A 22054-nucleotide genomic window follows, 5' to 3' on the forward strand; every position below is an offset into this window, starting at 1 on the left:
CGGATCGCACAATTACGGGTCTGTTAGGGTTCGGGCACAACATTTTGGACCCGTGAAGAACTCTACTCTACATGTCTTAAACCACTGAACAAGACTTTTTAATATCATAATCATCTGTAAGTGAGAGTGCCATGTTTTAACAATAAATTCAATCCGTTTCTACATCAGCATTCCTAATACTTTCCCATCTGAACATATTTAAAGAGTCAGTGAAAAATATTTCAGATTGAAAACACTGGAGGCAAAGAACACACTCACACACAGGCAGACACATATAGTTTGATTCAAAGAGAGACACAAGTCACTCTCAAAAGATCATCAGCGAAACTATCAAGTTAGGAAGTGAAAACCAGCTCACACCCTCCCTTCTCTACACACACACACACACACACACACACACACACACACACACACACACACACACACACACACACACACACACACACACACACACACACACACACACACACACACACACACACACACACACACACGGCTGACACTCACATCCGCCCCTTCATGCAGGACGTAACAGAACAAAAAGGATATATTCTGTATCTGAGTGTTTTTGAAGGGTAAAAAGAACTATGAATATATTTCACACTACTCTTAGTCGACACTAGCTGAAGTTCATTTATATACTGTAGGTCTTCATTCTCTCAGCTCTTGCAGATAGACGCTCCTGTATCTTTAAATTACTTCCACACAACTATGAACGCGTGGCTACAGATATGGTTGAAAAACATCTCTCTGGGCGGTGAATACAAAGCGCTTTGGCTTCTTTGTTGTTGCTTTGAATAAAACCACTCTGCTGTTCTCCCTCCTGCCACTGTCTCTGCAACCAGCAACCTCAACAGTCCAACTTCTCAGTTAAGCCACCGTCTAGAGGCTGCTTCTTTTAGCAGATATCGAAACCGGCACTTCACTCTCTGTCTGATCATCCATCCTTCTTGCCAGCCACCTCACAGGCAGGGCCGCGCCTCTTCACACGGACACCCGGGCCTAGATTCCCACTCCTCGTTCCTCCTCGTCCACCCTGAGGGCCTCATACCTCTGACGGCTTCTCTCTCCACCCACCTCATCTACCCGCACTTTCCAATCTCCAGATCATAATAGGAGGATGAAAAGGGAGTTTATAAACTGAAGTGCACATCAGATCTGCTGTAATGAAATCTTATCAATGTGTTCCCTGTGCTGTATTATTTGCATATAAATGACATAATATAATAAGTCTCCCCTGCCTCTACCTGGGAGGAGTAAATATTTCTCTGTCTGCTTTGTCTCGTCGCTGTGACACGGGGAAACGAGACGCTAATTGAAGAGAGGAAAGCATCTTTATGTGACGACTGACATTCAATTATGTTTGGGGGATCAGATTAGGTGGTGGCCCCAGAAATGTTTGAAAACAACATTTTGCAGAGCGGCAACTCTGAAGGCAGCCGAGGATGTAATTTGAATGGCTGTTTGAGGCCCGCTCTGAATGGCGCTGCTCTGAATGGAATCACTATGCTATGACCTGCGAGTAATTGGATGTCCACAGTGAAGTGTTGACAGAGGAGAGGAGGCGAGGCTGACAGACAGCGAGGCAGGGAGACAAAGAGAGAAAATAACACAAAATGAAAATAAGCAGGAAAACAATGTAATGAACAGACACGACGAGGGGAAAACAGAGCAATAAAGGGGGGATGAAAGCGCAGAAAATGAATGCAGTTTTCCTGAAGAGTGAAACCTGCCAAAGCTTCAGCTGTCATTTATCACAGCACACGGGCATATAGCCACTCTGGCCACCGAGCCAAATAAGCCATTAGGCAGGATAAGCTTTCTTATCATCCAAACACGGTCAGGTAGCACACTGCCAAGGTCGCACCAAACAAACACCAGGTCACTTTACTTACAACCTCCATTACTGACTTTGCTGCTGATCAGGGATAATTGTGTACGTTCATCCATCGGCCCGTCACTCTGGATTTGTCCTCAAAAGGGAGCAGATAATGTCAACACATTTACAGTGCAGGTGACAGGAAAGAAAGTCCTTCATTTGCACGACACACACGAGCAAAGATCATTCGCTGACAGATGATGAGAGTGCCTCAACAAACAGAATACCTAATCCTGTCTACAGAGATTATTTTTAATGCATACAGCTCGACAGGCGGCTTCTTTGAGTGCAGGAGAGTGCTTTTGTCAGTGTGTTGTTTTCAGGTGCAGATATTTTTCCAATAGTGATTGTTAAGCGCTACTTTTCCATCTGAAAGTCACCTTCAGGTATAAAAAAAACATGTTGTTGCACTGTATTGGTTGTTAAGATGTGCACTCTGTTTGACAGAGAAAAAATGGATTTAACAAGCACTCACAACACATCTCACAACACATCCCACAACACTTCTCCAAAGATGGAGGAGGGAAAAACAAAACTCAAAACAAAAGCAACACAAAGTTTTATTTACCTGAATGTAAACATCACGCCTCCACCGCCACACACAAACACATTGGCACAGAGACATCCATTTTACCGCCATGTAATTCACCTTTGTAGAACATGGAAGGTGATGGAGGGGTCGGCCGACTCCATCGATTGGCTATCCTTAGCAGTGACAGTTCCCAGATTGGCCAGAGAGCATTAGAGAGTCAGAAAGTCGCGCTGCCATTAGCAGTCTGTCCTCTCTGGTTACAGCCTGCCGGCACACGGACACTCCATAGACTTAAATAGATCCCAATGATTGGTGTGTGCGCCCGTGTGTGTGCGTGTCGGGGAAATGTGATAACTCTATCACTGTGCAGTAACTACAAATATATTCTGCATGAAGTTAAGCCAATAACCTTCGCTCTCCCCTTTCATTTGTCCCATTATGTGTGTGTTGTTACCTCTCCTGTGTGTGCTAATAAATCTGTATTCATCATGTCTCAAAGGACAGTATAAGCGGAATATATGAATAAAAGGACTGCTGAGGAGGTTTTGTATACATGTGTTCATTTGAAGATTCATGTTTGTTGTGTTAATGTAAATGAATCACATGAGCAGACCTTATTATATTCTGCCCTCCTCACCTCTTTTCTGAATCACATCTCTGCTCCCACAGCAGGGGTTCCCAACTTTTTTGACTACACGGACCAGACAGTAGCAATAATATTTGGGGGGCTGACACGCATGCACATTAATAAATAAAATAAGTCACGGTCACACGCATGGAAATACAGACAGATCGTGTCTGTATTTATTCAGTGAGGAGACTGCATCTAAGATTTTAATACGGGACGATCCGACGAGAGGGACGGTGCGGGTCAGAGACGGATGATCCATAGTGATCCTAGCAGTTTATCCGAATTAATAATGTGATCCAGCAGTGAGCAGTTTATAATCATGCAGCGCAGTGACTGATCTGTGTGTTTCTCAGGCTCTACCCCTGACTTCATAGCATTGCGATCGGTCCTGTCTTTCCGTGAAGACGCTGTGATTGAGATGAGTCAGAGGTGATCCACGAGTAGTTTATCAGGCGTTTGCCCATATGCTGTGTAGTTCATATATTTCACAGATAAACACAGAGCTTTGGAGGGGCATCGGGCTTCTTAATCAAAGTTTCATGGGATGTGAAGCCAGGGTTGCCAGGTCTGCGTTTTTTCCAGCTGAATTGAGCTACTTTTGAAGTGTCCTCAGAGGTGCGAGGCCCTGTGCGGTTGCACACTTCACACAGCCCATTCGACGGTTTATGTTTGGAATGTCACAGACACCTATTGGGTTTCGCAGCCTGGTACTGAAAAACCTACGTCCCGGTACCAGTCCGCGGACCAGGGGTTGGGAACCCCTGCTGTAGAGCAGCCGTTGTGGCGGCAAAGGGAGGCTCTGCGTGAAAGCACAGTTGACTGAAGAAACTAGAGTTTGACAGATAGATCAACCAGCTGAGATATCAGGATTAAGTTTTCTGTACGCAGGATGAGCGGGACGATGTCTTCAGTCTATACGATGCTTTGCCCTTCCTGACTCATCTTTGGCGATACTTTCTTTTGTCTGTAAAGCTGCTTATGTCACTCTCCTCAACACAAACTCGTAGACACACACTGGCTTAATGACTCACAGGAACAAAGACATAACTACCTTCCATCTTTCAGAATGAAAACATAACACCTGACAGTCTGACTCTGCCTCGCTGCTAAAACTCGTGCCTTTAGGCCTACGACGGTTGAACACTCATAAATATTACAGAGAGAGTTTGACATTTTTCTCTCTCATTGCTAGTCAGATTTATTCTCTGTTAAACCTAATCAGAAACAAGTTAGTGAGTTAAAGACAAGGAGCGCTTTGATTCTGACAGTATGTTGATTTTCTGTGATCCAATTTAACATTTTTCTACATGTGCGAAAAAGTTGAATAATTTATCTCCACTGTGTGCAGTACAAGTGTATTTGGCTACACTGCACAGCTCTTAAGTGGACACTTTCAGATGCTCTATGAAAACAGGTTAAAATGGAGCTGATTGATTTCTTCTAACAGCGTTCTGATGATTAAGAGGTCTTTACGTGTGTATCCAGTGACAGACATGAAAACCCCTCCGTCTTTTCAGACGTATGAAAATGGCCTCATCCCCCCAGCAATATAAGCTGTCAAAAATTACAGCCTGCCATTGATCCAACAGCATGGTGTGTCAGAATAATATAAGACAGTGAGTGGAGATGTGTCTCCAGTAAAGTGAGGAGAAAAACACAGAGCGGTGGAATAAATGTGCATATCAAGACAGGATTTTACGCCTCAGAAAAGGCACTACAGGGAAAATCAAACTGATTTCAATGTCACAAAATTGATTGTCCAATTTTCTCCGGATTGCTTTCTGCTTCCCTGGGGTAGGTGAGGTGTCTGTCCAAATACACTTAGAGCTGCACCTGAATTATGTCTGAGAACAGAGTGGCAGCATCGGGCTATGTCTCTTTCTTTCTTTCTTTTAGTAAACCTCTGTCTCTGTCAGACGTACACATATGCTGGACATGCTGTCTTCTGAAACTATAGTGTGCGTGGCAGATGGAAATCGATGGGTGTCATGGTGGAGCCATATTTATGAGAATGTGCTGTGTGGCTGAGTTTAAATCTCTGTAGACCTGGAGGAGGACAGTTTAAAACTTATGCCTTCTGCACTTCCATCTGCCTCTGCTGACTGACTGTGCTTTTGAAGAAGTCACACTTCTTTTTCTTTTTACAGAGATGCTGCACTGCGGCTGGAATCGTGCTAAAACCCCTTAGGACATTTCTTTAAGATCCAGCTCACTAATAAATGATGAGGCTGTGGTGATGAGGGGGATTAATACTTGTAGATACAACATAAAGACAATCATACATGCTGCTCCGGGCTCATACAGCATTTCTTCAAGCATACACACACAGGGATTAGTCATAGCTGTTTGGCTAAGCGGTGTAGTATCCACATCCACTGCGGACAAAGTCACCATATTGACTTTCACTTTGTCGGCTTTGACGGCATCTGAAAGGAAAGCGATTTCATGGACCGGGACAACACTTGTCCGCATGTCATCTTCCTCACAGGTGTATCACTGAGCCACTGAGCCACATTCAAACAATGCTGTCAGACTGTTGTTGCATTCTTTTTATATTAAAAAATCTTTAATGGTAAGCTCACTTCTTTCTAACTCCACACCTCCATCTTCAGCCCCAACCAGCACTGCTTTCAGTGACATCACTTACGGCAAATTATCCGACTCCATGCATCTCCCCCTGGAACCACAAAACCACTTTATTTAGCTTTTTGTCATCCTTTTAAGAGACTTTGATGTGTTGCTCCAGTTAAGTACATCCTGTGTCTCTGCTGCGTCAGCAAACTTAAAAAATGGCCCCAAGATGTAAAACAGATAAAACCCGAATAAAACAGGAGGGGATCTGACAGGAACAGGTGTGTGATCAGCCCTACCTAGACAGCTCCCAGTGAAAATTAAGAGAAAATATTGTGTCCGGACAAACTCAGTGTGACCGGCACCTAGGTGCTGATTAAATCAACACTGTGAGTGAAATAATCAAACATGACTTCAATTTGATTCTGCTGAGATTTACAGACAGCTGACTGTAGTCTCAGGTCTTTGTGACTTTGAAAGTACGTAAGAACAACTTTGTTTATGGCCTGTGGAGAATTAAGTGATGGGAAGATTCTGCTTCTTTTAAGATTTTTCTGAGATTTATTAGCCCAACAGACAGGCGGACAATTTGGCTGCATGCCTTCTTCAAAGGTATGAAACCACATACTGAACACCGGCCTGCTCGAGGTTGTGATCAGTTTTGGCTGTCAACGGGTGGAGGAGAACTGTCTGACACATCCTGGAAGTGATATTCTTTAAAAGTCTCGCTTTTCTCAGAAACACCAAACCACAGAGACCAACATGCGTCTGTTAATCCTTCAATATCTCAACCCCCTAAAAGAAACGGCATCAACAGAGCTCACTGCATTGATTGCATCTCATTTCACCGTACTGTTAATCAATTACTCCTATTAAACAGTTTACTGTGTGAGCGGCTCATCAGGCCGGTTAGCCGCCGTGGTTCCAGCAGTTCCGGATGGGAGGTTTTCAACCAGGCTTGTTGGACAGCAGCAGAACTGGCGGATGAGTGTGTATCACCTCAATTAAACTATGCGCTAAGTGTCTGACAACAGCTAATATTCCTCTTCCTCCAGCGAACCCAATCGATGTTCTGGCATTCGTCACCCTGCTGAAAAAGCAATCATCCCGTTGTCTCGCTCCTGTTAGACGGGGAAATGGAGAGACACTCATCTGCCTTCTGCGCCTTCTACTGGAATGCACCAGCACTTATTCTCACGGAGACACACAAGCTGATGGCATACAGCACACGCACATTCTGCATATACACGCTTTCATCTCCAGCTCACTGGCATTAATAGTGAACTGTCGAGGCAAAAGGAAATAGCAGAGACAAGTGTGAGGCCTGTCAAGATAATGTGTCCAGCAACATCTCACACTCTGTTCCATTTGGAGAAGGACCATCGCATAGTGCAGATATAAACACACACACACACACACACACACACACGTTTGCCAAGTAAACCCACCTCTCTGTCAAGTAACGAGGGGGAGATGTGCGTAACAATGTCGCCTCCTTCTTCATCGATGTAGAACATGTTGGAGGACGGCTTGTCCGGTGACTGCCGGATGATGTTGTAGCGTAAGGCGGCGTTGTCTGTGGCGGGGTCGTCTGCGTCGAACGCCGTCATCGTCATCACAATGGTTCCTGGAGGAGACATTGAAAGACAGGGTTGATCAGTACTCAATTATACTTCTTAAGATGTGAGAGAGAAAGTTTCATGCTGGTGGCAAAAAGAACATATTCTCACAGGAACAAAGCTCCGTTTTAGAATATAAAGGTTGTTTTCTTAACCAATGATGTTGCAGCAAAACAGATTTGGCTCAAGTAAACTTTTTCACGCTATTTTCTACGGAGCCCTGGAAGGGACATGGAGGAAAAAGATGTAAGGTTGAAAACAAAAAAAAAGATGAATTTTCACGAGATCTTGCAAACTCTTGCGAGTTAATCCAAACTCCAGTGGACCAGCTAATGTCTTATTTTAAACCACAGATGACTCATAATTTAGAGTTTTAATTATTGTAAAGTATTTACCGCTTTGACTGTTTCCTCTATTTACTCTATGATTCCGTGAAATAACAGAAAACAGAAGCAGTGACGACGTTTGTAGCAATCAGCGAGTGTACAGCCCGCTATAGTCATATGTTGTCCACAGAAAAATGAACGGCCCAGCAAACTGTTGGTTTGACAATGTCTCAAAAGACACCAATTAATTCATTGAGATAAAGCAGCAAAGTAGAATCGAGTCGTTTATTTCCTCGTTTGTGTACAACAGACTCATGAGCCACGCCCACACACACTTTGACCGTCACCAGTTAATTCAACACCAGTTAAACGGTGAACAGAAGTAGTATATTGACCTTTTTGACAACTTTTTCTCAACCTTAGGGTTCCCCCAGGGTCCGTAATAAGGGAAATATTTTTACATTTCTGTCGACTTTTTCAAAACCTTTGCATCCTAAAGGTTATACATTTATGTTTTCAGCTTGCAAGGAAGACACAGTAATGCTATAACAGCTTAGCCAGCCAAACAAAGTAAGACAAGCTTGTTGTTGTTGTCTGCAAGGTATTTCTGATGTCGTACAATATGTATTGGAGGTCAAAATTAGAGCAATCATGGCAGCAGGTGTATGAAAAGCACAATTTGCAGACTACTCCTGCCCAGACAGCTGCTTTAAAAAAGTTAGCTTTTCCTATTAATGTGTTTTCTCACTCATGTCAGCTCGAACAGCATGTTGCATTTTATTTGGTAATGGGAACAAAAATGGAAATTCTGCCCGCTGCAGCTGAGCTGAAATAGGAGGCAATCTTTGACACACCCTCAACCCTCCATGTCTGTCTGCGTCAGTGATGAGATGCACTCACTCAGAGAGGAACACACACCACACCACACCCACACACACACACACACACACACACACACACACACACATATACAATTTATAGACTGTGTAAGTTTGTGTGTCTTCTGATTGGTGTTTTCAATTTCTCCATTGCGGGTAGAAGACTTAGTAATCTGTATCTCCAGTCATTGCTTCATGTTGTCACCATCAGCCTGCAAAACCTCCTCACTTTGGTCACTCATGTGACAGCATCATGATGAGACGGTGTGCTTGGGGCACACACACTACTTACTACTTCAATGTAGCTGATGATTTTGTATCTTTTGAAGTGATTTATTGAAAGCATGGGGTGTTATTTTTATACTATAAGCAGCAGAAAACTATAATCAGTAGTTTTTAGCTGCAGTAGCACACTGTAATTCAAAAATGACAACAAATCGATGTGGACGATGATGAGAGTCTGCTTCTGCTTTCAGTTTTTAACAGTATGGGAGCAGCAGGTAAAAGCTTTTCTCTCATGAACCCGGCTGGGGTTAACTAACTCTTTTCTGGAATGATTAAACAGACAGAAGTTTAATGTGTTTTCTGGAAAAAGCCCCCTCATGATTGTTATTTGAGCCACATACTTAACAAAACATTCTCCTAAGCACCGAATAGCAGCACTGCATAGCATGGCTCATAAACACCCATCCCTTTCCATGCTTCTTCTTAATTCCCGGCAGTACTTTGCCACAGTGCATTAGCCAAACTATTCAAATAAGACGCACAAAGGTTAGTGGAAAATATGCAAAGTCTACATTAAACAGCGGTGGCTTAGCACCAAACCTCTTTAGTCCAGTTGGAGGTAATGAGGGGCAGAGAGGTGTGGGTTTTATCCCCTTGGCATTTGCACTTCAAGGTGAACCATTAATGGTTAAGTAAACCAGTAATCCTTCCTCTGCAGAATAATTACACAGTCCCATCTCCTTCATTACCTTTACTCTGTTCCACTTCACACCTTAAAGCCACACTGTTAGAGATGACTCACTGAGCGTGCGCACAAGCCCACGTGTTCCCACACTCGCACACACCAACCGGCAGCAAATTAGGGCGTTAAAAGCGATGACTAAATTGGTTATCTTGAACAGATCTCAGTGAATTATGTTCTCATTTGGCCAGCTAACGAAGGTCCCTCAGACGCACCACAATCATATGACATGTTTTATGTGTTATCTGAGTCTACGTGACCCTCTCGATCCTCTCTGTCTTCATCAGATACCATAATTCCACTCACAAATGAGTATCATGTAACCAATAAGCATCCGTCAGTCCAGAGTACAACACGGCATCAGCATCAATCAGCTTACGTGATAAACATCTAGCATTCTGTAATGGGACGATGAGGCAGGGTATAACTCCAGCACTGATGTCTGCTGTGTTTAATCATAACATGATATCATGTGAGTGGCCTCGCTAGGACTCATTGCACCCTTGTGTCAGCGTCATCCGCTGGCAGGAACCAAGACTCAATCAATATTAACTGCACTGGCTGGTTATATGGTGGGATGGATGTGAATGTGCAGGCCTGCTAGTACTGTCTGGATGAAGAGGAAACATGGTACAATAAAGATGGAGACAGCCTGGAAACAGTGTGTGGGGCGTGTTTGTTAAGTCCCTGTTTAATCAGAAGGACCTGTGTGAGTCCAGCACTGAATAAAGAAAAGAACCACGATATGACGTAAAACGTGAGCAGGTCACACATGAGAAGTCGCAAAGATTGACACAGACAAATGAAGCACACAAAGACACACATATTGTGGATTGATTTCATCAAACATGCTGGTGTGACACTGCGCGGTCGCCTACAGCTAACTCCTATCTCTTTTTCAAACACCGAGGGAAATCAGAGGGGGCCGGCAGATCTGCGGGAGCCGCCGGGGAACTGACACGGTGTGAAAAGCCAAGATGAAGCAAGAGAACATAGAGCAGATAGAAAAGAGGGTAAATGTGATGATGGTACGTGTGCGAGTGTACCGTGTGTCTATCGTGTTTGTGTCACAGTGTATCTGCATGAGAGTGAGTGATGGAATTTCATGTTAAATTATTCAACATGTACAAAGGATATCCCAGGACCTGAAATGGGATTTAAATTAATCAGACTGGAGAGAGTGCAGAAGACTGAGAGCTGACCTGCTCTATTCTCAGGTGTGGATGAGATCAAAGAAGGTTCAAAGATGAATCATCTTATCCACAACACTGTTGAGATACATGACGATGAATCACAAGCACGTATAAGACTATGAATGTGAAGAGCTGGAAGCAGAGATACATGGAAATGGTATCCACAAGGTGAGAGAGAGAAAGGGAGGCACGCAGAGAAACGGTAGAAAGAAACATTTGGTTTACCTGCAACCGATTCAAAGCACTCTTTTGAGCTCCCGACAGTTGAACTGTATTTGCCAGTAAACACTAAATCATCTAGTTGAAAATGTGAATTTTGTGTGTCTACCATCTAAGTTATTGCCTTCATGTTCATGTCACAGTCCGGAGTTTGGTTTGTGTTTCCTGTTTTATTACGTGTGTGTCAAGTCTTGTTTTACTTCCTGCTCTTGCATGTTTCCCTCCGGCTTGATTGCCCTCATTAGCTTCACCTGTTCACCAGGCCGTACTCTCCTACTGACACATGTTGTACATTTTCTTCATCAGCACAGCAGCATGAAGCCAGCTAGTTGACTTTGTTCTCTGCCAGTTCATTGTATGTGTTTCCCATGTCATTCAATCCTAGCCTGGTTGTTCTCATTTTGTCCCTGGATCTGTTTCATTCTCCTGCCTACCTGCCATACCTGGACTCTGTTAGCCTCTTTGTTTAGTCATTAAATAGCTCTTATTTTTGCATCTGCATTTGGGTCCAGTTTCCCTCGTGTCCTGTGATTCATGACATTTCCGTAATAGTAAGTAAATCAATGCAGTAATGAAGAGCTTATTAAATCCCTGTATTATTTTAAGTTTATTATTATTAGTGACAGGTTCCAAAAGAACACAACATTTTCAACGAGTCTGAGCAGTCATTTCTGATAAAAAACATGTATATTTTTGTTTTTTGTAACGCTTTACATTAAGGGTACAATTTATATACTTAAGCAATCTGGGATCCCATCGGCTACAGTCTGAGACGACACAGCCTATGGGGACACCAGTGAACGTGCTGGGCGGTAAGCGATAATCGACTTCCCTTCAACACTTCCTTTTCTGCGTGCTGCATTGTTACAGAAAGAAAAAACGTTCTCTTGTGATTCACTTGTTATTAACGGGTCTTACCTTTGCCCAAATTTCAACATCATGATGCAGATTTGTAAGAAGTAAAAATTCAAGCTTTTGTCAGGTCTGTCCTCAAGAGGAGAAGAAAACTTTTAAAATGCTCGTTTGTCGAAAGGAGTTCGGATCGATCTGATGCATTCGAGGAAGTGAGAAAGTCAGGACATCTGAACGCTGAACCGCTTTCGTGACACAGCATCAAGGGAATTCATCTCAAGTTAAATTTTAGATCTAGAACAGATTGTTAGCTGTTAGCATGCAGATGTCTGTTTATAGAGATTAATAAGAGGTCGTCGTCAGATCACGCTGATGGGAGCCGGGATGTCATTACGGAGGATTACGTTCCGCCTGCTGATACGTGATTGGTCAATATTACTCATACTTCAAACGGAAAACACAACACTTGCCTACAGAGTCTACTATGAAGCCTATTCTACAATGTAGAATCTGTAAATAGAGATTAATACTTAATGCATAACTCATGATGATTTAATGAATTAATGCAGGATGTATCATGAATTCCTGTTGTCACCATTAAGAAATGATGAAGTCACTGTGACTTTATATGATTAGTTTACACTTAACAGATCATCAATTAAGGAATGTTAATTCACAGTTACTTCATACATTGATTGATATGCGGCCATTTACAAATGAGTATTACGACGTCACTTTACTTGGGGGGGACACAAGTCAAGGAAGTAATGGGGACTTTGTGTGAAGTGATGATTTCGTAATGATGAACTCAATAAGCAAATACTCCCTTTTAGTGATGTTCATTAAGTAGTTCGTTTTCTAACATGCTATCCAATGTTAGCATGTAAAGCTAGCTAACATTAATCTAGTAGAGGTAAGCTTTGCTGGGTTAGCCTATGTATTGTGTCATTTGTGTCGTATTTGCAGTAGAACAAGTTTGAGTCTACCTGTCATATGCTTCACACCACAACAAGTGTCCACAGCAAATGTGCCTCTCTTTATAAATACTAAATAATAAAATAACGTTTATTCCCTGCGGGACGGGAGAAGACACAAAATCATTGGAACTCTATTGTGCATGCGGGGATGGTCAGAATCTTTGCAGGAGCAGGCGAGAGTGTAAAAACACACTTTGTGGGAGCGGGCTGTAATGGTCAGAAATCCAACGGGAGCAGGCGGGAGCGGGATTAAGAAAACAGTTCCACGCAGGGCTCTACTGTGAATTAACATTCCTTAATTGATGATTTATTAAGTGTAAACTAATCACAAAGTCACATTGACTGACAACAGGACCTCATGATACATCCTGCATTAAATCATGCATTAAAACATCATGAGTCATGCTTAAGTTAAGCATTACGTAAGTATATAAATTGTACCCTTATTGTAAAGTGTTAGCGTTTTGGCTTTTCCCGCTGGTTTAAAGGGCAGGGCTCAGTTGGACCTTTTTAGCTTACTTTAAGTAAAGCTAGAATGTAAATATTGTTACGGTTGTGTGGCCGTGTGTGTGATGCCAAAAAAATGACATCACAAAGAGCAAAAATACTAATATACGCACGGGTGGAACATTTCTATTGCAAAGTTCACATTAACAGCTACAGAAATAAAAAATCATACAATAACTAAAGAATTTTTTCCTGGACAACAACATAAGCTTTAATGCGCTTTTTATCAAAATGTCATTGTTGATTGAAAAACTGAGGACGGAGAGAGAAGCAGAATGTTTCTGTGGTTTTCATTCTTTGTACAGGCATTTATACTCACTCGTCTACAATGTGTCTCCTTTTCAGCTCAAAATAAGATGATGGTTGTAAAAGGGGTGATGGTATATTGGTGAAGCCATCTGTTTGCCTGAATGCTGCATTGTACTCTACCTGTCTGCACTGCTTGCCTGCCTTTTGTTACTTCTACACCACTTGCCTGTGCTTGGATGCTGGCCCGTCTGTTTGCCTTTGTGTCTTTTGTTAAACTTGTCATTTCAAAGAGATGATTCTTAAGATCTGATTTTAGATCAAATCTTCCTGCTTGCACTTCAAAATAGCTGTCATGTATGTTTTGCAAAAGCACTCTAAATCTTTTGGGTTTTTTTCCTCATTTGCGAACTTTGGCATCAACATGGTGGCATTGTTGCATCAAAGGACTTAGTGCTATGAGTGCATGACCACTTTAAAATCTTATTTTTGAGATTTAATGGTACGGTGGAAAGATATGTTTTCACTCGTCTGTGAGAGTTTCTTTTTCTTTTTTTCAAATGATAAGAAACACGGAGGTTCAGCTGTAGTTCACGTCTATCTCAGCTGCTGCTGGGAATACATGTCAATCTGGTTTATATGTATTTGTATTGTAGGTCTGCTCGACACTTCAACCTGTTTCTCTAGCTCATTAGATTGATTTACATCAGTCATCTCTGAAGGCACTAGAATCATATGAACCCATGTTTCCTGTTTTACTCATTCAACTGTACCTGTTTGCCTGCTTACCTTTTCTGTCAGTCAGTCTTACCTCACTTTACCAAAAACATCTCCAGGGGGTCTCCTGCAAATATTCTCATGGGACATTTATGTCTTATAAAAACAAAATACGAGATCACTGTCTAAAAGGAAACGGCAGACACACACTACACAAGGCTTCTATAAATAAGGATGGAAAGTGGCTCCCCATTATGTATATTCTATTTAATTGGTTCCATCACTAAAAGACATTTTGAAATCCATAAATCCGTTATAAAGTTTATGCAAACAAAAAAGTCAGTGAGTAATAAATACACTGATCAGCCATACCATTATGACAAGTGACAACTGTCAGTGGGTGGGATATGTTAGGCAGCAAGTGAACATTTGGTCCTCAAAGTTTGATTTGTTGGAAGCAGGAAAAAATGGGCATGTGTAAGGATGTGAGCGACATGTCCAAAACTGCAGCTCTTGCGGGGTGTTCCCGGTCTCCAGGGGTCAGTACCTACCAAAAGTGGTCCAAGGAAGCGAAGGCTGGTGGACTATGAGAATAAGGCGCGCCAGCAGAAGCAGTGTGATGCTTTGGACAATGTTCTGCTGGGAAACCTTGGGTCCTGCCATTCATGTGGATGTTACTGTGACACGTACCACCTACCTAAACATTGTTGTTGACCAAGTGCACCCCTTCATGGAAACAGTATTCCCTAATGCAGGGGTCTCCAACCCTGCTTCTGGAGAGGTACATTCCTGCATGTTTTAGTTTTCTCTGTACTCTAACACACCTGAATGATCTGCTCATTATCAACCAACTGAAGCTTCTCAGGGGATTGACAATGAGCAAAACATTCGAATCAGGTGTATTAGAGTACAGAGAAACCTAAAACATGCAGGGAGGCTCTCCAGGAGCAGGGTGGGCCACCCCTGTTCTAATGGCAGTGGTCTCTTTCGGCAGGATGATGCACCCTGCCGCACCGCAAAAACAGCACATAAATGGTTTGAGGAACACAACAACAAGTTCAAGGTGTTGACTTGGCCTCCAGATTCCCCAGATCTCAATGGATCATCTGTGGGATGTGCTGGACAAACAAGTCCGATCTATGGAGGCCCCGTCTCACAACTTACAGGACTTAAAGGATCTGCTGCTAACGTCTTGGTGCCAGACACCACAGCACACCTTCAGAGGTCTAGTGGAGGCCATGGCTGACTGGCATATATTGCACAATGTTTTAGCTAACATGAGATCCATGTGTCAATAGAACCATCAAAAGCCTCAAGTTAAGAACTAGGCTCCTGAGTTGAAATAAAACACTACTCATGTAAAAAGATTAAATTTGAAAAACATCAATCTGCAAGGTGATCAATGTCTGTCCAGGAAGCACCCAGAGCTGTCGTGACATTTAAAACCCAGCTCTAAGAAAAGTATAATGATACATGCACTGGCTGAGAAGATAGAATGGAAACCCTGTATTGTGGTGGAGGCAGGTAAGGGCAGCTGGACTGTATTCCTCATGATCTCATGACAGTTGGTTCACACTGCTCTGTTTGGATTTGGACAGAGGGGAAGGCCTGCTTGGGAAATTAAATTTGCTTCTAACATCATTTTTATTAAGCCATCAATTTCTTTCCAAAACTTCCATCTACAGTAGTCCCTTTCCAGCGTTGCAATAATACAATTTAGATGTCAGAACTGAGCTGTCTTTCTGATGAAATCAAGATGAAGTGGTTGTTGTTCTGCCTCTTAAAAGCCTGAGTGTGCATCAAGTGAACTGTTTAACCATGATAACATCTAATGCCAAAGAAAAGCGATGTGCAGTTTGCAAGCGTACTGAGAAGTATGACATTCATGACATCACTTTCCCATTGTTCTGTTGACTGTAGGCAGGAGTCTGGTAAGTACAATACAAATAAAATTACCATGGACACAGTTGTGTGCATACACTTTACAATCTCTGTTGAAAAAGCAACATGATCTTATTATGTAAAATGACTTTAAATTAAATAAAGTTTCTAGAAGGTCATTCTGTACCAATATCTCTCCCTGAATAGATTTTCATATATGCTGCTTCATTTTCAGGACAGGACGTACATCTATTATTGTGCCCTGTTCAATCTGCAACTCTAATTTTAAAATGTTTCTTTTGCAGCGATAATGTTTACAGGAATCTGTGCCTACAGCTAAAATGTAAAGCCTCTGTTGTTCTGTATGAAGTTTCACCATTCAGAAAGTTGCTGAACTTTCCTTAATGGATTAATTTAGATGCAACAACAATGCCGGCTGACGCTGTAGATGTGGAAGCTGTGGTTGAGTTGTGCACCACTGAAACTAAATATGAGATGATGGGCCCTGAGCTGACAGTCAAGTGAATGAAGTGAAATACAGTCCAGCTGCCCTTTCCTGCCTCCACCACAATACAGTGTTTCCATTCTATCTGCTCAGCCAGGGTCTGCTCAGACCACAGCTGGACTACTGGCAGAAGATAGATAATAAACCATTTAGGCTGAATATAAACCAACACAATCCACAGAGAAATAAGCAAAACAAAATCTTACCAAACTCTGACGCTGTCTGATAAAAAACAACTATTGTGGTGGTGATTGTTCTTATGCACAGCTTACAGACACTGATTGACAAAGGGACAATTATGGGTTTCATCACGGCATTACAATGACACGTTTGCTAATGAGAATATAAATAACACACAGGCTAATGAGCAGGAGAACCTGGCAAACGGCTCCAGCCTAAACAATGACAATCAAAGCTGGCTAATGAAATCACATCTGAAGTTGATAATTGAAAAGATAAACGAATTGTATCAAGTCATTTAAAGGGAAAAATAGATTGAGAGAGGAAATAGCAAACAGAAGAGAGGGATCAAACTGAATAAACAGAGAGGATTTGCATTCACGTATTTTAAAGAGCCAGTTTGCTGAATTTCAGCCTCAGTCCTATCATGCTATTACAGGGGCCTAATGCCATTATGGTAGAAAAAAATGCTATTTCGCTCTGTGCCTTTGGAGGACGCTGTCCACCTCTCCAATGGGCCCTGGAAAACCTCCGCCACATGACGCGTTTTACAAAGTCTGGGGGCTTGCAACTAGACTTCTTTAATCTAGGATACCCATCTCTGATGTCTACAGTCTTTAGTTGAAAAAAACATATACCATAAAATGAAATCATTTGTTTCGTGAGGTGTCTTGAACACTGACTGCTCTCCTGTTTTCCCTCCCGGACATTCCACATTTATAACGGAGTCATTTCTTGTTCAAAGTCGCCAGCTTTGAAATGTAGACTGCAGACCTGAAGGTTTTTTAGACAGTCCACCGGTATATTCTTGTCGTATTTCAGATTCTGTACCGCTCTGAGTCGTTGCCTGCAGTGAAAAGGGTAGTATTTCACTCCAGCATCTCTCGCAGGGCTGTTCCTTTCAGAGGGAGGGGCGCAATGCACGCTGGGTGTTGTAGGAATGTAGAATGGCCGAAACCACGAGCTGTTTGTACAACTTTCTCCACAGCTATGGCGCCAATTTCAAATATCATTGCTTCTATTGATTACAGAGAACACCAGCTCTGACTGACAGTGACTTTTTCCAGGGGTGAGTTGCTCCTTTAACATAAATGCTTTGAGAACAATCAGACTGAACGTATGAAAAGGTCACTGTGCTAAAATCTGAGCCTGTGTTTTTATTTGAATTAAAATGCAAAATGCATTTTCTCTGACAAAAGCTCAACTCAGTTAAACAAACCCCAACCTGCCTGTGTGTTATTGTATCATCAGAATGTAATGTAATGCAGCTACCGCACTTCAAATGGGTCAAATCAAGGGTACTTGACACAGCCAACGTTGCATGGCTCCAATTGTTTCTCATCTGTTTGTAGTTTTTCAAACCACAACTGGTTTACTCTCTACAGAGGAAAATAACTTTTTGTTATGTAATAAAAGAATGAATATAATGGGTTTTACTGTGCTCCTCTTGGTTTCTTTCTCAACCCAGCCATCAGTCACTTCTACTACTATTCCAGCCGTAACAAAGCTTGATACTCAATTATAGTTGTTGTACAGGTATTAGTAATAGTTAAAACAAGCTTCCTGCACTTCTACTCCTACAGTTCACAATGTTCAGGAAGTCTTCTCCAATCATAATGACTTATTAATTCCCTCCTGAAATGGCTGGGAGAAAAAATTAAAACAGAAGTGAAGTGTTAGTATTTGTTTTTTGTGTTTTCCCCTCCAGTAATGTTGAATGAGCTGCCAAAGGCCGTAAAATTAGCATTAGCATTTTATGTTATGATCTGAATTTTCACCTTGCCTCCAGTGATGCCTCCAGTAATTCAACTTCTACTGCTTGAGGCTAAATAATCATTCATTAGCTCATTTATTCTTATCCCAATATAAAATCAATAGGGACTGGAGGTTATACCTGTCAACACAGACAATCCTATTGAGTATGTTTGTGTCAATCATACCATCTGACCTACAGGTCTTTGAACTCTGTGCAAATCTGTGCAGAAACAGAAACACAGAAGAACATGTAAACCCCAATAACTAAGCAATTGTTCTATTTCAATCAGAAAAACAGCAAAATGGGCGTCACAATTGGCTCTCGTGATATCCCGCATTGATTACTGCAACTCCCTACTGGCAGGCCTTTCTGCATGCACATTCAAACCTCTGCAGATGATCCAGAACACAGCAGCGTGACTAGTCTTAAAATCGGCACGTCACTCCACTGTTCATATCCCTCCACTGGCTCCCAGTCGCGGCTCGCATCAAATTCAAACCCTATTGCTCGCTTACATAACAGCAACAAAAATGTCTCCTGCCTACCTGAACGCCCTCATCCAGGTCTACTCTCCGTGACGCCCACTATGCTCTGCCAATGAAAGGCGCCTGGTGCTCCCATCACAACAGGGCCCTAAGTCTCTAACTAGACTCTTCTCCTCAGTAGTTCCCTGATGGTGGAACGAGCTACCAAACTCCATTCGGTCCGCAGAGTCCCTTTCACCTTTAAGAAGAAGCTAAAGACCCAGCTCTTTATGAACACCTCTGACCTTAATGAGGTTGATGCTATTGATGATGATGACATTGAGGATGTAGTTTATGCTGACAGGGATTTTCATGATGATGATGATGACTGTACTGATCTTGTTGATGTTGCTGATGATGATTATTATTATTTAAAAAAAACAAAAAAAAACAAATCCCTGTACACTTCCTGTCAGCACCGGTGTCCGATCGCAGTTGAAGCTGTTTGTTGGCTCTTACTGACTTCGTTCCCTCCTGTCTCGATCGTTGCTTGTGTTGTATTAACTCACAGTCTGCTAAATGAAATTGTAACACTGTAACATTGTTTGTTTGTTTTTTACTATTGCTCTTGACTTTATGTTCTAGGTGCAGTCTACTTTTTGTCTCAGTCACCAGTTGGATAAAGTGTTGCCCACACACGTCTACAAACTATCTCATCAGGGATTTTAATCAGGGTTTTCCCCTTCACAGTTAACTTAACTCTCCCCTGTATTTGCATATCTTTGCATGTCCCCTCCAATCCCGCTGGCATAATGAATGCTACAAGTCCCATTGTGGAGCCAAATGTCAGGCCCTGAGGCTGGCAGACAGTCCACGGAGCATAATGACCAGCTTAACCACCTCCTCGTTTGACCCAAGAAGAGCAGGGAGGAGTGAAAAGTCAAGTAGATGTGAGAAGAAAAGAGAGAGAAAAGTTGACGGTTAAGCCAAGAAGAGAACGATAAAAGTGCCAGACAGAAGAGGGAGAAGAGTTTAATAACTCAATTAGTAAAGATAAAGAAACAGACGAGTAACTGTTGCATGTAGCAGCAAGAAAAAGAGTAATATGAAGGGAGAAACGGATGTAGAAAGGAAGCAAAGAAACGAAACTAAAGAAACAGTGCAGAGAAAGTTTTTGTGGAACAGTGGAGGAAAAGAAACACTCATCAAGAAAAAGAAAGGAAGAGGGAGTGAGTGGTTGGAGGCTAATGCAATGCGATATTTTCATAATGCAACAAAGCTGTTGGTTCAGCTGTGCAAAGTAAACAGTTGCAGCAGTAATCAGCCAACTCAATAACAACCTGGGGTGTATTGATTGAGGGAAACTTCAGCAGGCAAACCACCATGCTTCCATCATCATTTAGGAAAATCTAATTACCCCATGGCCGCGATGCCACCAGACATGTCCACATGTTTCACGCTTTCACTGCTCTGCCACACCCTCCAAGAATGTCATTTAAAAAAAGTCATTAATCTGAGGGGGCCCAGAAGTATCAGAATATTGCTTTTCATTTTCTTAAGCTTCATTAATCATCTCTGTGTGTGCACAATTGGACAGCAGATCATGTGTAAGGCTGCTCAGGGCTCATGCTGATCCAGCTGAAGCTGCCATGGAGGAATGGATGGATCCACAAATTCAACCCCCACAGAGACAGACAGAGACTGAGGGTTTCTACTACATACACTACTATACAGATACAATCTCCACAGTCAGGAGGTTGGTGGATAGTAACAGCTCGACAAAGAGTGGGCAGTCATAAAAAAGCACATTTGCAACTCATCTTCAGACATTCTTTGCTCCACCAACTTATCCAGTGGCCGAGAGCAGGGTAGATATTTAAATAAGCAGGTTCACGGTACCTGACGAAAATGAAGTGTGTCTCATTGCACCTCCTTCTGTCTCCCTCCCTGCTTCACACTTGGCTTTAAGGCTGAGTTTCTGAGCCAAGGCTGACTCATGAGGTGATACTTCCTCCTTAACTAGACTTTGGAATATGGACTGAAGGCTCAAGCCTAGTCATTAAAATGCAAGACCCCGGGGAGATGTTTGAATGAGAGATCGCAACCTCTCACTCCGGATTTTATGCAGGAAGTTTGCCAACTGTTAAGAGACAAATTACATAAAGGAGCAGACAAAGGAAGATGTGCAGAAAGAGAGGCGTGATTTTGCAGAGCTTAGCAAAATTCAATAAGGTTGATAATTTTATACTTTGACCCCCACTCCCTCTGAGCCACACCTCATGGCACTTATCGAGAACATTTTCAAACCTTCTTTACGCCTGGATCCCACAGGATCCGTGTCCGGCGCGTTCTGTCTGCGCCGCGGTTCTGGTCCGTCAGACGGCGCGAGCCCTCGCACAGAGGAAGCGTGTCTGATCCGCAGCGCAGCGGAGTGCTGGCCCAAGCAGCTGGATTTGCGAGATCACAAGATCGCGGGAGAACTACGTTACCATGTGAGAGTTGCGAAATCATGCAACACTACTTTTCTATTCATACTATTCAAATCTTTTTCAAGATTTCAGTGTGTTGATGTTATGAAAATGGGAGTCTGTACCGGTCTGTACATGGTGTTTTATTTTGAAATGACTGGATGCTGTATGCTGTTTCGTGTGTGACTTCCTGTTTGAAACGATCTGCTCTGGTCAGCTTGACGCGTGCTTGAAGCGGCCTCCGTCAAAAATAGACCCGGCGAGGCAGAATAAATGAATGCTGAAAAATAGAGATGATGTTCTCATTTGCTTAGATCTTAAAAAACAAACCCAGATCTCAACCATCAACATTTTAAAGCATTATATAGGACAGCGTTCATTCCAATACAATAGTGAGGATATCTTTATTTGCAAGAGCAAGGTGTAAGTGGTCGCTAGAAGTGTTCAGGTTTCATAGTTTCTATTTAAATTGTAGTTGACCGTTACGAATGTTAACAACACCGACCCTCATTTAGCCTTCTGAAATTGAGTTGTCACATCTGTTTCCCATAAACCTTATCTAATCGAAGCTTTTCAGACACTTAAATTAAATTGAATGATCAAAGCCTTTCATCAGTTAAGTTCATGAAAACAACAGACAAGGACGAAGTTAATAAGATGATGAGATGAGATGTGCTCCAAAGGGT

At 42.4% G+C, this 22054-nt stretch overlaps 1 protein-coding gene across 1 annotated transcript in view; it reads right to left on the reverse strand.

Moving 5' to 3' along the window:
* Positions 1 to 22054, reverse strand: part of cdh13 (cadherin 13, H-cadherin (heart)) — a 367968-nt gene that overhangs the window by 129470 nt on the left and 216444 nt on the right. The window contains exon 8 of the mRNA XM_069686880.1: positions 7062 to 7240. Coding sequence (XP_069542981.1) covers positions 7062 to 7240 — 179 coding nt within the window. The remainder of the gene's footprint in view (positions 1 to 7061; positions 7241 to 22054) is intronic.

Source organism: Semicossyphus pulcher, unplaced genomic scaffold, assembly GCF_022749685.1.
Source record: "Semicossyphus pulcher isolate SPU_LCO1_2020_fin unplaced genomic scaffold, fSemPul1.0.p SCAF_8, whole genome shotgun sequence".
NCBI classification, from domain to species: Eukaryota; Metazoa; Chordata; class Actinopteri; order Labriformes; family Labridae; genus Semicossyphus; species Semicossyphus pulcher.